Below are 15,009 nucleotides of genomic sequence, written 5' to 3' on the forward strand. Positions count from 1 at the left end.
CAAAAATGATCAGCACGCGTTGATAAAACTCTCCGAATCACCCCGATGGCCGAGACCATGAGCAAGAAAACCTTAATTCCTCCCCGGTCAGCCACCCACAGGTGGAAAATACACCACGTTGTATGTCGTCATCAGCCCTGGCTAAAAAATAAAATAAAATAGAAACTGGCGCCGAGCTGTGGTCCCGACCAGGGCCGAGTGGAGCAAGCACAAGTGGTCAGCCATCCGCAGAAATCGGAGTTTAGTGCGGCATTTGAAATGCGAATTTCTCTGCTCAGAGCCGGTGGATGGAAGACAAAAGAATTCTTTATTCAGATTCTAGCCAATTGACGACGGTGGTGTATTCCGGGCCCACGGTAAAGCGCGGTAGAGGCTCCACATGGCGACTGACCCGTTCTTCCGGCGTAAAGATTCGGTGTAGCCTCGACAGGGATTATGCAGCCACGAGGCCAGAATGTATAAGCTTAACGCCTCTTGGCTTATATTTAATATAAGCCGGCAGATAGTCATCAGCGGAGATGTACCTGCTTGATTAGCATATATGATTGTTTCTGGCATTCCGAGCCCTTGAAGCCGTGCCGATTGTTGGAGATAGCAAGACACGATCCACTGTCATCACGGACATAATGGATTTAATTCTGGGGGTATGTGGATCAGCTCAGTACCTGAATTTCTAATCTTTTTGTTCCGATTTTTTTCTGGTGCCCCTCCAGGACCGAATTGCCCCCCTTATTTTCGTCATTTGTTGTAGCCACATCTTCTCCCTATAAAGCTGCCTGAGTACCCCCTGGGAATCAGACCCTTCTCCAGATTCGATCGACATTCAATTCGATTTAGCATCCCGCAACCTATATTCAAAATGGCCGCTACCGATTACAAGTTTGAGGGCTGGATGGGCCTGGACTCCTCGGCCATCGAGGGCAAGATGGTCTGGAAGGAATTCGAGCCCAAGCCTTGGGAGGAGACCGACATCGACATCAAGATCACTCACTCCGGTATCTGCGGTTCGGATCTGCACACTCTCCGCAGCGGATGGGTAAGTTTCTGTGCACTCGGATGTGGATATTGAACCACGCGCTGACTTCGAGCACTAGGGCCCTACCCAATACCCCTGCTGCGTCGGCCACGAGATCGTCGGTACTGCCGTGCGCGTCGGCTCCAAGGCCGAGGGAAACATCAAGGTCGGCGACGTCGTTGGTGTCGGAGCCCAGAACGACTCCTGCCAGGGCCGTAAGGGTGACTGCGAGGCCTGCGCCTCCGGTCTGGAGCAGTACTGCCCCAACAACATGGTCGGAACCTACAACAGCACCCACCTGAACGGCGGCAAGTCCTACGGTGGATACGCCCTGTACCACCGTGCTCCCTCCCACTTCGTCATTAAGGTCCCCGACAACATCTCCCCCTCCGCTGCCGCCCCCATGATGTGCGGTGGTATCACCACCTACTCTCCCCTCCGCCACAACGGCTGCGGTCCCGGCAAGACCGTCGGTATCATCGGTGTCGGTGGTCTGGGCCACTTCGGTATCATGTTCGCCAAGGCCCTCGGTGCTGACCGCGTCGTGGCCATCTCCCGCAAGGACAACAAGCGCGAGGATGCCCTTAAGCTCGGTGCCGATGCTTACATCGCCACTGACGACGACAAGGACTGGGTCCAAAACAACTCTCGCTCTCTGGATCTGATCGTCTCCACTGTCTCCTCTTCCAAGGTATGTATTCTGCCACATGAACGCATCGCAAACCGGACAGCCAGCTAACGAAATGACAGATGCCCCTTGTCGACTACATCTCCCTCCTCAAGACCAACGGCAACTTCGTCCAGCTGGGTGTTCCCGAGGACGGTGCCCTCGCCATCCCCGCCGCCGCTCTCATCATGAAGCGCGTCAAGTTCGGTGGTTCCCTGATCGGCAGCCCCAGCGAGATCCGCGAGATGCTGGAGCTGGCCGCCGAGAAGAACGTCCAGACCTGGGTCCAGGAGCGGCCCATGCAGGACGCCAACCAGGCCGTCGTCGACATGGACGCCGGCAAGGCCCGTTACCGCTATGTGCTCGTCAACCAGCAGTAAGCGCAATGACGAAAAGAAAATTCTTTGTAAATAGACATAATAGAGATAGAGTATGACGAATGAATTGAGATGCCCCACATACCTTACACAATCTCTTCAAATGATCGAACTGTATATTCCTCGCCACAAACCAGCACTGTCGCCCCGGGAGTGCGCCACGCACCTGTTCCTTCTCCGTCGAGATCCTTCATAGATGGCAGTTTCACTCCTCGATCCTGGAGAACATATTTCGCTGTCCATCCCGTGGTAGGATCCCATTCTTCCCGTCGAGCGCTGACATCCCTGCCTTCCTTCACAGAGATTGTGTCAGAACCACGCGATCGTCCGACAACCTGAGCTTGGCGGATAACAAGGTAAGTCCCCCAAATCCTGGCCAGGAACGTTCTCGCGACCTCCATCTCGCCGCCCTCCTCAGCAGTATGCTTCGACTCCAGAACCCACGATATTCCCCGCCCCGGACCCTCGGGGCCTTCTCGGAAGGTCAATTCCCTCCACACCTCCTCGTAGTCGGTCACAGGAGCACCGGGGCGATGGGGCCGAGGCATCGAGCCGATTTCAAGATCGTCGCCATTCGACAGGGCAGTGAAGGTTCCGCAGTCAGCCGCATCGAACGAATTGAGCGAGTCGATCTCATGCGTGAATTGGACGCGATCTGCGGTGTCAGTAAACAAACTTTAACCTTAGACGACACCGGTGGGGAACGGGGGAAAGCATACTGGAATCTTCACTGTCTACGATGCGCTGTCCCGCAATGGCCCAGTCGATCTCATGCGAGGACTTGTCCACGCGCAGGTCCACATACCAGCCTTTCACGGACATCACGACGGTGTCGGTGGTTTCGGAGGCGGGCTCGGGGATCCAGCGGATTGAGATGCGCGTGGAGAGACGGCTGTCGGATGGAGGATTGGGAGACTGAGAGGCCATGGTGGAGCGCTTGTTGACTGCTTCGGATGAAGGAAGGATGATAGCGTTGGGGAGAGGGGTTTCTTTAATTATCGCCCTTATCGACTGCCCCGCACCGGTGGGCAGCGCAGTGATTGGTTGGCAGTGCAGCAGTATAGAGTCACGGGATTCAGGATGTTTAGCAATTCAACAGCCGAATATGAATTAGGACTAAGGCATACTTGCACTTGTCAAGGTAAAAGTGAACAAAATATCTGGAGTTGCCATTATTGTTGCCTATTGCCAATATGGCACAGCTCAGCAAGCCGGGCCCTAAGCGAACCAAGCCACGTTTAGTATTGGCAATAATTGCTGGTATCGGAGAATAAAACCGGGAAGTCTAGACCATGAAATATGTCTTCTCCGCTAAACTACCGTGAGCTCTTGCAATGGAGAGAGTGTACTCCAATATTTTCAAATGTTCTAGGTGATAAGTCAAAGCACCAAACCAGATAATAAGAATGGTGCTGTGGTCTAGTGGTAGGACGTCACGTTGTGGCCGTGCCAGCGCCGGTTCGATTCCGGCCAGCGCCAATATGTCTTTTCTTTTTTTTCTTTTTGTCGCACGGCAGTATCTCAGAGCCTTTGAAATAAAAGAATTCAATCTCCGCAATAATTTATGGGAGTCATGCATGTCAGAGCTCCTTAATGTTTGATGAAGCGATTACTTTAAGGCATGGCTTTGATCGTTTTATATAGAACGGACGAGTCTAATGCACACGAGATCGATAGATCAACTGCATAAAAGAGAGAGAGAAAGAAAGAGAAGAGAGACAAAAAAGCGACGGGAGTTCCCGACACCCTCTGAATAACAGTTGGCAGCCCCATCCACGTATAGCCGCCGAGCACACCGACCCCCTTGCGTCCGTCTGCTCAGTAAACTATATTTCTATGCGAGTGACACCTGGACAAGTAATAAGTACTAGAAAAGTCTTGGTATGACGAGTCAGACCTGGCGACAAACTTTCATTTTCGATTTTCTCTTCAGTTTACATCACTTCACAGCCCGAAGTAACCCTGCTCTTCCGCATTTAGTTCCCATCCGCTCGCTGATCCGTGGGTAGCGAGGGAAGGATCCACCTGCCATAGTTTATATTGCTTGATCTCCACCACATCGGGCAGCCGTGGGTTTCCGAATGATTGCAGTGTGGTTGCCATAATGGGGTATAAATATAATATGCTCCTCCCAGCGAGTTCGGGGGCGCAGAGCCATCCTCGAGCAACTTTTGCAACTTCACATCGATAACACGGGCCCCGTCTATCAATATGACGCCGTACTCTCTTACTCTCGGACTAGTGCTCTTCTTATTCTCGTTCATCCGATATGCAGACTGCCAAGCAAGCCCTGTCCCAACGGTAGTGGTTCCTCAAGGCACAATCATCGGCACTGCGACCACATTGCCGTCGGCCACGGCCGCAATCAACAAGTTCCTGGGTATTCCGTATGCCATTTCGCCGCCGGAACGATTCGAACCGCCTGAACCGGTAGAAGAGTCGGACGATACCATCACTGCGACCCAGTGGAGGAATAAATGCTTTGAACAGACGAGTGCGCAATAACTGGACCTCGACGCATTTAGACCTCGAGCTAATGACAGCATAGATGGCTCGCCTGTGGCCCCTGGGGACGAAGTCCCAGCCAGCGAAGATTGCTTGTACCTGAACGTGTATGCACCTGCCAATGCCACAGACGATGGGGACAAGGCTGTCATGTTTTGGATTCCCGGAGGCGCACTCCAGTATGGCCATTCGGGGCAGCCCATCTATGATGGCTCGGGATTCGCCGCATTCCAGGACGTGATTTTGGTCTCCATCAACTATCGGACAAATAGTATGTGTTCGGGTGGAACTCATGTTGATTCAGAGACTCGATCTAACTGCTTCGCCAGTATTTGGATTCTCCAATTCGCCCGCCATTAACGATGACTCGCAGAATGTCGGCCTGTATGACCAACGTCTTGCACTTGATTGGGTCAAAAGCAATATTGCTTCCTTTGGCGGAGATCCTGATAAGATCACTATCTTCGGCGAGTCGTCGGGCGCTGCTTCTGTTGACCGACTGATCACGTCCCCGCCCGATCCACTACCATATCGCGCAGCGATTTTGCAGTCGGGACAGGCGTCGGTGAGCCCCAGAGATAATCCGGGTTTGCCAAGCTGGAAACAAGCCGTCGGTTACCTCGGTTGCAACAAGACGTCAACAGAGGCGGATGAATTGAAATGCATGCAAAGCATTAATGGGTCCTTGATCCACGAGGTTGTTCAAAAGTATGCACTAAGCTTTCTGCCCGTGAATGACAATATCACTCAACGGGCCACTCCCCTGTTGGATGCCCGCAGCGAGGAGCCATCTGCCGACGTTCCGATCATAATTGGGAGCAACTCCTATGAAGGTTCACTGATGTCAGCAACGTTCTTCGGAACCGCACTGCAACCTAACGGGAGTTTATCATTCCCTACTATCATGCAACTTTTGACGGGATTCCTGGGGCCAGATCTCGCGGCTTCAATCCAGGGCAATGTTACTGCTGCCTTTGCACAAAGCCCCAGAACACTGTTCTTCTATTTGGCGCAGTACATCACATACCTACTGTTCCAGTGCCCCGCGAATCTTGTCTCGCACGCCAATGCTAAGGCCGGAAGCTCCACATACCGATACTATTTCGATGCGACTTTCCCAGACACGCAGAACTCATTCATCTATCCTGCTCTGAACATCACTAACATTGGTGCCTACCACTCTGCGGAGATCTCTTTGGTCTTCGGGACTTATAGTGTCTTTGGTGGCAATGCCACGGATGACGAAGTTGCTTTGAGTCAATTCATGCAGAGGTCGTGGGCCGACTTCGCTAAGGATCCCTACGCTCCCGAGGCGCCCGGGTGGCCCGAGGTAAGTACCAATGGTACTGCGGAAATTGGCTGTCTTGGGTGTTCCTCGAATCCAACAGGAGTGAGCGTGATATCGGAAAGCGTGGATTCAAATTGTTCCAGCTACTTCCCAATCTATGACAAGACCCTCCCTCCATATTAGGGCCTTGAAATTGTGCTTAGTCTGATGACTGTCTTTCGTGTGAGCTGTGTATTATTGATTCTCTCACCCTGTTTTTCTGTTTGTATCTTATATCCCCGCGGCTTCAACCGTGTCGTATTGGTGAAATGCAAATATTTCGGTAACTCTGACGTTGTCACGATTTCATACCTTTGGGCCGGAGTTCTTCGTAGTCGTAAAGATTAGAGATCTGTGACCGATGTCAACCGTTTCATGCCTGCAAGATCGGCAACGGGCGGAAAGCCTCGAATGCAACGTTCCTAAATGCGTGGGGTGTCTTGGCGTTGACACCGAGATCCAAATTTTTCACAGAAGACTGAGTATGTGGAGATATCCTGACGTCGATGCTACTGAAGTCTCAATCTGACCAATAAATACCGTGACAGGGACCTGGGTAAATCCATACCGATGATTCCGTTCTTGTGGTTAGTGTTCAGTCCTGGCTCAGCGGATAAGAAAAAAGAAGTTTCATAGAAATCATTAGTCCGAATTAAAATAGACAGCGTACCTTCAGCAACAGTTCGAACGATTTTCTGTCCGTTCCAATCCACATTTTACTTCATACCATCACAGTAGAACTCATGACGGAGCCACCCCCACCCCCACCCCCAAACCCACGATGGAAATCCCCCACCCACCGTCTACCGTCTTCGCGACATCCACGAACTCCCCAACCGTCAACTTCACTCCCTCAGGACTCAATAAATCATCGCCCGGTCCTAAATCCCCCCTCTCCAATGGCCCCGGCAAACTGCCATTCAACTCCCACACTTTCCCCCGCACGTCCTTCACAAATGCGATGAAATGTCCAGCTGCATGCTCCGCGGCACTGGGGACAGTAGAGCTACCCCGCACAGCGGCATCCATATGCGCGTCTTCCAGGAACTGGGAGTCGTAGAGGACTTGGGATCGCTCTTTCGGGGGCAGTGCGATAGCAGTCCTGCGCAACTCGTCGAGTTTCGAGCCAGGGGTGATGTATTTCCCGTCCTCGAGGTTGAAAATACAGTGAAGGAGCGCCATCAGCCCGCAGGCATTTCCGATCGTTTGTTTCATCCAGATGATGGGCTCTGAGGGCCCGGAGCCGGTATATGTGGGGATGGTGGATTTTGTGTGGGAGCGGACGGGGTCGAAGATGGGAGGGGCGCAGAGCAAGATTAAGGCATTCATGGGACGGGGAATAGAGCTTTGGGAGGCGTCATTGTCGATGTTGAGGTCGAATATGTCGTGGAATGTAAGGGCGGTGGGGATGCCAAGGTTGCGAGATAGCTGGGAGTGAACGTCGGGGTTGTTTTCTAGGTGGGTTAGTGCGTGTTTGGTGGGGATTTGGAGAGTGAGAGGTACCGATGGGGATGAATGTTTTTTTGCCGTTGATGATTTCGACTCCAGAGGGCATGATGGATGGATGGATGAATGGATGAGATGGAGATGATGTTTGTTGGTGGGAAGAAGTTGGTGGGGAAAGAGACGCGGGGAATAGCAGAATGGCACATGATGGCACATGATTCAGGGAATAAAGATCATTGCATATCTTTTAATTAATGATTTAAAACCATCAGCGCCAATTTAAAGCCGCTTACGATCGCAAAACAGAGAGATCATTAACATTACTAGTGAACTAATTGAGCGACATCCTCAAAGAGACCAGTCCGAGAGATCAGCATGGGCTTGTATCAACCCTGTGGTCAATTCTCTCAATACATCAATGACAAGAGCATCCTTGGTCAGTTCCGACCATGTATGATCGTAATTGAAAGCAGAGCAGCTAGCCACAATATGTCTAGCGATAGATTGTCGGATTTCCGAATCGTTGGTCATCTTATATGTGAACCTGGCGGTTTCAAAGGACATGGTATAATATGATTCTTTTGTCACAGTCCTCTGGATTTTATCACGGGTCTTTTGCTTCAACTCGTCAATTTGGTAATGGTTCGCTATATTGAACATCTTGAGATGAGGAATGAGAGCCTGGATTATCGGTGATTTCGCAGGCTTTGTTCCTCCGTTGTTTTCAGATGCGTCGGATGTTTCCTGGAGCAGTGAGACCGTATAATTCGAAGTGTAAAGGTACTCGATCATAGTCTCGACGGTCTCGATATCAAAACCGCTCATTTCAACAACATCGTCATTGGCTATCTGCAGTCTATGTTAGCGCTTGTACACGATTTCAGGACTTATCATACCTGAAGTAGTCCGCTACAAGCGGCTTCGATTACTGGGGATTGTGGAAACACCATGGACTTGTGAACCCGATAGCTCCTACCTCGACATGTGAAAGTCAAGTCGCTGAATTTATCTGGCTGTAGGATCTGACACATGAGTAATTCCGGCTTGTAGGATTTGTATGCCATGTGAGACATGAAAGTCACGACTATGAGGAGGCTGGATAGCACGACTGGAATATGTGTAAAGAAAGGTAGAAGAATAGCAAAGGGAGAAGTGGAGAGACAGGATGAAATATAGAGAAGCCCACTCAGTTATTCATCAATACACTTAAAACCGCTAAGTTTCCGAACAGAAGCGACGGAACCGTTTGGATTGAGGATTAATTGGTCGGTTTCTGATCCGGCATAACGTCACGTCGATGCCATGACACTCTATCTCAATTAGACCTGATTCAGTTTCATGTGGAACCCCGGGCCATCTCAATGATCTTGGACCCTAAAAACCAAGCTTCTGAAGTGGAGCGGCCGTCAAGGGTGGATCCCGTTCCGGCCTGGTCGAAGCTCATCATGAACAGCCATGCTGAGAAGTTGATCCTTAGGTATCCCGGAATGAATAAGTCCTTAATAAATCCCGTATACAGGCCTTTCACACTGAAATTGACCATGGTGAATGAATCGAGCTCATTGCTTGCCATTATGAGCGGACATAAGTCATTGCTTGGCATGCAGCCAAGCCCTAACTGCTGGGCCTTCGTATATAAAGCACCTCCCAATGGTCTCAGTTCTGCCCTATTCCCTCCATGCAATTCAGATTCAATCAAGGAACAGCCAAGGTTACTGGGCGTATGGAGATTACTTAGACTACCGCGACGCCCGAGCATCTTGTACCCCTGTGGCACCAACATCCAACCCTACGATGGGCGATAATCCATCCGTCTTCAGCATGTCCGAGTCTGCGACGATCGAAAAATCCACTGACAAAATTTCTCGTTCCCTTACCGGAACCGATAAGTCCAAGGGCACTACCGAAGGATTGCAAGACAAGCAACCCGACCATGAACATCAATACCCTGGCAAGATGAAGCTCGCCATCATCCTTTTCGGCTTGAACTTAACCATGTTCCTCGTCGGTCTTGACATACCATCATATCCACGGGAATTCCTAAGATTACCGATCAGTTCCACGCCCTGGGTGATGTCGGTTGGTATGCCAGTGCCTACATGCTCACGGTCTGCGCATTCCAATTGATGTGGGGAAAGCTGTTCACCTTCTACTCGATCAAATGGGCATACATCGTGGCACTGTTTCTGTTCGAAGTTGGCTCACTGATCTGCGGTGTCGCTCCAAACTCAACGTCTCTCATTGTCGGTCGCGCCATTGCTGGTGTTGGTAGTGGTGGCATCAACGCTGGATCCTTTCTTCTCGTCGCATATGCCATCCCCCCTCGCCGGCGACCGACACTCGTCGGAATGATCGGAGCCATGTACGGCTTTTCGTCAATCGCCGGTCCTCTTATGGGTGGTGCCTTCATCGATAACCCCAAAATGACCTGGCGTTGGTGTTTTTATATTAATCTGCCTCTTGGTTTCGTTTCGGCTGTCATCATCATCTTGTTCTTGACCGTCCCTGGCGACACCAGTTCCCACGATATCCCATTTATGGACCAACTCAAGCAGATGGACCTTCCCGGAACTTTTCTTGTTCTGCCCAGCGTCATCTGTTTGTTGCTCGCTCTTCAGCGGGGTGGTACCAAGTATCCGTAGGCAAATGGTCGCATCATCGGCCTCTTCGCTGTCGCCGGTGTTCTTGCCATTGCCTTTGTCACTATCCAGTTTTTCAGCGGTGACTGTGCCACCGTTCCAGGCCGCGTGTTCAAGAAACGCAATATATGGGGATCCGTTGTCTTTGGTTCCTGCCTTGTCGCCCTTTGTGATGCTGTATTACGTGAGTTAACTCCCCCCTGTCTCAATGAACCCCTTCTCACTGATCCAATAAACCCAGATTCCCATCTGGTTCCAAGCCATAAAGGGTGTCAGCCCAGTCAAATCCGGCATCATGAACCTGCCCATGGTGCTCAGCTTCGTCGTATTCTCCTTCCTCGGAGGCACCCTGACCACCATGACCGGTCACTACGTGCAATTCGCCTACCTAGCCATAATCTTCATGGCCGTCGGCAGCGGCCTGCTTTCCACCCTGAAAGTCGACTCCGGCCACCCCGAATGGATCGGATACCAGGTTATCTTCGGTGCGGGCATCGGATTCGGTCTCCAGACAGCTTGCCCCTCGAGGATATCCCGATTGGTACTGCAATTCTCATCTTTGCCGAGAACCTGGCCGCGGCTGTTATGGTATCGGTTGGCCAGAACGTGTTCACGAATCAGCTGTCTAAGAACTTGAAGACCTACGTTCCGTCTTTTGATAGTGGAGTTCTTCTGGATGCGGGTGCTACTCAGATTAAGGAGAGTGTGCCGGCTGAGTTGTATGATAATGTGCTGGTTGCTTATAACAAGGCGCTGACGCAGACCTTCTATGTCGGTGTTGCTCTGTGTTGTCTGGCTGTTTCGGGGGCGGCGTTTTTGCAGTGGAAATCTGTGAAGGGGGATAAGAAAGAAGATCAGACAGGCGTGGAGAAGGTATGAGGGAAGAGGATATAATATTGTCTTGTCTTTTGAAGATAGATACGTTGCATTGCATGACTAGACAGCGTTTATTGATATGATTAATATTGATAGAGATGATCTCACGCATACCTGATTCGACGGACTCTGCAAATTAAAAACATAAGGCAACAACTTCCCACTAAATCTGACTCGACACTCCCCCCTTCCTAAAGCCCAACTGCTGATCCATCACATCCCTAACAATCACATCCAACGACCTCCACTTCATCCCCAACTCCCTCTCCGCCTTTGTAGTATCCACATCCCAAGACTCCCCGGGTATACTCTCCCCAATCCTCGCCCCACACTTCGAATATTCCCTCCCCACAATCCTCGCCACATCCTTCCACGCCGCCCTCTCTCCCGCTAGCAAAAACGTCGATCCATCCGGCACAGATTCATTAAGCGCCTTGACATGCGCCTCGGCTACATCCTGAATATGTACCGCCGTGATATTCCCCAATGGAGCACCAGTCATGATTGTCCCGAAAAACATCTCATTCGTGCCACCTTTTATCTCATCGGCGGTGGTTTGGAGGTGGTTGTGGCCGAAGACGAAAGCGGGATGAAGTGTGACGAGTGAGAAATGAGGGGATTGATCTTTCTTGAAATCCCAGGCTGCGTTATATGCTAGGAGTTTGGAGGCATGGTAGAGGCGCATTGCGGTGGCAGAGTCGTTCTTCGGGACTGTGAAGTCTGCGCTGGGATCGATGGTGAAGTCCCAGGGGTTGTTTTCTAGATTCGTGAGTGTTTATCTTATTTTACGCCAAGTTATTCCCAAGCGCGAGCGTAGAATGGGCAAAGAGGACACCGTGGAATCAAATACCTTTAATAACACCCCCCTTCGGAAGCCCAGCAACAGGAATAAACGCCGCAATGGACGACGTGATAACGACCTTCTTGATACTCTTTACTTTAGCTGCCTCGGTCAATATAGCCGTCGTGCCCTTGACCGCTGGATCGAGATAGGACTCTTTTTCCGTTCCATGAAGAAGAGGCGATGCGATATGGAGCACGTAGTCCACGCCATCGAGTTTCCCTGCGAAGGAAGATTCCTGCGTGATGTCTGCGACGACGACAAAATCGACCTTCTCGCTATATCCGTACTTCGAGAAAAGGGTCTTGAGCTTGAGGATCTGTGATTCGCGCCGCACGCTGATGCGTAGCTGGTAGCCTGTTTTTAGGGCTTCGAGGGCTACAGCGCTGCCGATGAAGCCGGTGGTGCCCGTGATGAAGATGAGACCGGATGGCATTGCGCTGGTGGTTTGGATTAGGATGGGGGTTGGTTTGGAAAAATGTAGACTTGGTTGATTAGTATGTGGATTTTGGGGGCTTTAAGATCAATTCATTTCGGAGTATGGCAACATATCAATATTGCTTATAATACTTTGCTATTTTATAGTGGCCAGTGATATTGATTAGTGAACAGGGATGTTTAGTGATCAGGATTCTGATTATGATGGGATGTCCGAAGCGGAATATTTTGATTAGTGATCCACTTTTGCATTGCTAATCAGTATACAAGAAAATGTTCTCTAGTCGACCATTTCGTCAAAAGAATAGTGCACAATTTGATAAAGAATTCACACCCTCTCAAGGCTCCGAGGATCTGGTCAAGTTTAACTGCTGGTGGCCCTTTGTTTTTGTATTCGCGAGTGCAATCAGGTCGTCAATAGCCGTTCCAAAGTGCACTCGAAATGTCTCGAGGAGATCGGTGATAGCATAAAACGGTTGCGATGTCCGATTCATGGCATACTGAACTGTTGGTAAATTCTCTGACCGGAGATTGGGTTGTTTATCTTCTTCTCTGCAGAAAGAAAAGCCTTCAAGATAGCGCGAGGGACTGTTAACATTGCCCAACATCCAGCAACGCGGGAGGAAAAGTGCAGCATCTCTCTCAATCAGCATCTTGAGTGCTAGGAAGTATGATTGCTTATTGACGGCGGAAGTATTAATTCCCATGTGTAACCATTGTATTAGTGAAGAGAGAAAGAGTGCCCAGACAGAAGTTCCACTGTATAATTGGTTAGGGTCTGCCCCGAAATTTAGAACCCGGTGGAGAAGGTCGACACTGGGAATCGAATTTCCAATTTTCAAATTCGCTTCTGGCATTCTAAACCTTGGCCGGAGAATATAATCTAATATTGGGCGACCTCTTTTGGTGTGAACTACCTCTTTCGTAAGGTATACCGCGCAATAACCTCGCATGTCAAAGTCGATTGCCAATGTGAGAAAAATGCTTCTTTCATTGTGCCAATTAATCAGCGTGGGACTAATATACCAAGCCCAAGAAATCGACTCATCACAGCAGGAGGCGAAGGCTTCGATGGCGGGCTTAAGCGCATTTGCAGCTTTAATGGATATTGTTGACTCCCTCCATTCGGGCAATGACAGGGCACTTACGAGATAGCTCGCGATCGCCAAGGAGATATTTCGACCGTTTTCGACCGTTCGGAGACCCAGAAACTGAGATATTCTGGAGTTGACGATAAACATTCTGGCATCGTATGGACCTTGTGTATACTGGTGAAGTAGTCTCTGGATGTGTGGCGAAAGAAGGAAGTCTCGACAAGACCGATGGAAAAAGTCGACTGTGAGCATGAAGGAGCGGAGTAAACAGGGACCATCAAAAACCTCCGAGTATATTGAGGGCTCAAACTTGAAGCATTCATAGTGTGAATTATCTTCTTCTTCCTTTGTGGGCTGTTGATCAAACATTTGAAAGAAATAGTCAGGGCTGTAGGTGCATTCAAGTATGCCCATGCATCGACTGTTGAGTCTTCGAATAGTTGAATCAAGGCGGAACATGAGCTCCTTGCGGTCATCAAAAGAAATTTTACGATAGTTGAAGGGGTCTGATAGTGCAAAGTCGGGGATTGATTCGTCGCGGAATGACAAGTCAAGTAAGCGGAGGGGATGTGCTGAGATAAAAGCCGTGTTCTTTGTGTAATGCAATTTGTAGGATGATCGACGCTTCTCGCCTGTGCTGAGGCTCGATTGAGGTAATCAAGCGTTCAAAATAATCATTCAAGTCGACAGGTATTTCTTCAAGTTTCCGATATAAAGCATGAATGCCATCTCCGTCCCGGAAGCCTTTCAGTAAATCTCGTACCACAAGCCGTACCCATAGAAAAACACCTTCAGCTCTATCTGCTATTGCCAAAAAGAGGGCCTCAGCAGTTTCAAGGTCACAACGAAACAGATATTGAAATCGTGGATGGTCGAAAAACTTTCCGCGCACATACAGGCTGATATCGTCTCGCGTGAGATCCTCCAGTCGTATCTTGGGAATATTGTTGAAGCTGTCTTGGAATATATTCCAAGGTCTGCTTGATAAAACCATCTTCACATTTTCTGTGCAAGCAAGTCTCGTCAACATTTGGATAAGGTCTTGGCGCATCTCATCCGCACATTCAAACTCGTCAAGCCCATCAACAAAGAACAGGATTTTGAAGAGTTTCTGTGAAGCTGAGATGCACCTATTAATGGAAGAGAGTAGTTCTGAGTTGCTCCAGTCAAGTAAATTGACTGAAGACCCCCGAGCAGCGCTCCATCTTGTCTCATCGATTACCATCGGCATCAGATCCGGTTTCTGTTCAAGAATCTGCAGCAAAAACGAGCGTAAAAGACCTTGCACAGACTTCTGTAGTAAGTTCCCAGAGTTCCAAGAGAAATAAACCGCCCGAATCACGAGAAATCCATTGGCCCACGGGAGCATGTGCTTTTGCGCGTCAAGGTGGTCTACCAAAAACCGCATCAGCGTAGATTTCCCGGATCCAGGCTTACCAAATATCCAGTAAATCTTTCTTGTTTCGGTACTGGAGCATAGCCATGTGACTAGGTCATCCCACCTGCACGTTTGTTCATCCTGAGCTCGGAGAATCCATTCATATGTTTCCTCATGGGCTTCGTCAATCTGCTGTGCGCGTTCTTGCATTTGAGGAAACCGGAGACTGGCAATAATCCGCTGTCGGGCGTCTAGATAAGACTGGCTTTTCTCAAGTGGCTCCCCAAAATTCTGGCCAACACCTTCAAGCAGATATCTCGGTGTTGAATGGTAGATGCCGTGGATATTCCAAGGAACTCCCTGGTATGGAGTGTGAAAAGACCCGCTGGTGTAATATCCGATAGCT

General features: G+C 49.9%; 8 protein-coding genes and 1 non-coding gene across 9 annotated transcripts; 4 read left to right on the top strand and 5 right to left on the bottom strand.

The window, feature by feature from the left end:
- Positions 1–690: 690 nt before the first annotated feature.
- P170DRAFT_465782 (NAD(P)-dependent alcohol dehydrogenase) lies at positions 691–2,062 on the top strand (the record flags this gene model as incomplete). The annotated part of the gene is made up of 3 exons (XM_024852350.1): positions 691–1,036; positions 1,095–1,706; positions 1,766–2,062. The coding sequence occupies exons 1-3, from the start codon at positions 860–862 to the stop codon at positions 2,060–2,062; spliced, it is 1,086 nt and encodes a 361-aa protein (XP_024703713.1). The 5' UTR covers positions 691–859.
- Positions 2,063–2,128: 66 nt separating this feature from the next.
- Positions 2,129–3,192, bottom strand: P170DRAFT_456933 (uncharacterized protein). The gene is made up of 2 exons (XM_024851666.1): positions 2,779–3,192; positions 2,129–2,714 (listed from the first exon to the last, which is right to left on the bottom strand). The coding sequence occupies exons 1-2, from the start codon at positions 2,984–2,986 to the stop codon at positions 2,146–2,148; spliced, it is 777 nt and encodes a 258-aa protein (XP_024703714.1). The 5' UTR covers positions 2,987–3,192; the 3' UTR covers positions 2,129–2,145.
- Positions 3,193–3,467: 275 nt separating this feature from the next.
- P170DRAFT_t127 lies at positions 3,468–3,538 on the top strand. The gene has a single exon. It is a non-coding gene; the product is annotated as a tRNA-His (tRNA).
- A 732-nt stretch (positions 3,539–4,270) lies between these two features.
- Positions 4,271–6,035, top strand: P170DRAFT_411248 (Carboxylesterase; the record flags this gene model as incomplete). The annotated part of the gene is made up of 3 exons (XM_024846881.1): positions 4,271–4,553; positions 4,608–4,835; positions 4,894–6,035. The coding sequence occupies 3 exons, from the start codon at positions 4,271–4,273 to the stop codon at positions 6,033–6,035; spliced, it is 1,653 nt and encodes a 550-aa protein (XP_024703715.1).
- Positions 6,036–6,632: 597 nt separating this feature from the next.
- Positions 6,633–7,479, bottom strand: P170DRAFT_465784 (ubiquitin carboxyl-terminal hydrolase; the record flags this gene model as incomplete). Its single annotated transcript, XM_024852351.1, has 2 exons — positions 7,395–7,479; positions 6,633–7,345 (listed from the first exon to the last, which is right to left on the bottom strand). The coding sequence occupies exons 1-2, from the start codon at positions 7,444–7,446 to the stop codon at positions 6,633–6,635; spliced, it is 765 nt and encodes a 254-aa protein (XP_024703716.1). The 5' UTR covers positions 7,447–7,479.
- Positions 7,480–7,685: 206 nt separating this feature from the next.
- P170DRAFT_477031 (BTB/POZ domain-containing protein) lies at positions 7,686–8,401 on the bottom strand (the record flags this gene model as incomplete). Its single annotated transcript, XM_024853408.1, has 2 exons — positions 7,686–8,186; positions 8,234–8,401. 2 exons carry the CDS (start codon positions 8,399–8,401, stop codon positions 7,686–7,688), a joined length of 669 nt encoding a protein of 222 aa, XP_024703717.1.
- Positions 8,402–9,158: 757 nt separating this feature from the next.
- P170DRAFT_448119 (MDR family MFS transporter) lies at positions 9,159–10,855 on the top strand (the record flags this gene model as incomplete). Its single annotated transcript, XM_024850945.1, has 5 exons — positions 9,159–9,341; positions 9,383–9,928; positions 9,980–10,153; positions 10,218–10,451; positions 10,505–10,855. 5 exons carry the CDS (start codon positions 9,159–9,161, stop codon positions 10,853–10,855), a joined length of 1,488 nt encoding a protein of 495 aa, XP_024703718.1.
- A 160-nt stretch (positions 10,856–11,015) lies between these two features.
- P170DRAFT_361118 (putative 3-beta hydroxysteroid dehydrogenase/isomerase) lies at positions 11,016–12,129 on the bottom strand (the record flags this gene model as incomplete). Its single annotated transcript, XM_024844453.1, has 2 exons — positions 11,016–11,611; positions 11,703–12,129. 2 exons carry the CDS (start codon positions 12,127–12,129, stop codon positions 11,016–11,018), a joined length of 1,023 nt encoding a protein of 340 aa, XP_024703719.1.
- Positions 12,130–13,775: 1,646 nt separating this feature from the next.
- P170DRAFT_359235 (uncharacterized protein) lies at positions 13,776–14,846 on the bottom strand (the record flags this gene model as incomplete). The annotated part of the gene is made up of 1 exon (XM_024844343.1): positions 13,776–14,846. A coding segment is annotated over one exon (1,071 nt), but the record flags the coding sequence as incomplete, so codon positions are not given.
- Between the last annotated feature and the right edge of the window lie 163 nt (positions 14,847–15,009).

The sequence above is a fragment of the Aspergillus steynii genome (assembly GCF_002849105.1).
Source record: "Aspergillus steynii IBT 23096 chromosome Unknown P170scaffold_5, whole genome shotgun sequence".
In the NCBI taxonomy this organism is placed as follows: Eukaryota; Fungi; Ascomycota; class Eurotiomycetes; order Eurotiales; family Aspergillaceae; genus Aspergillus; species Aspergillus steynii.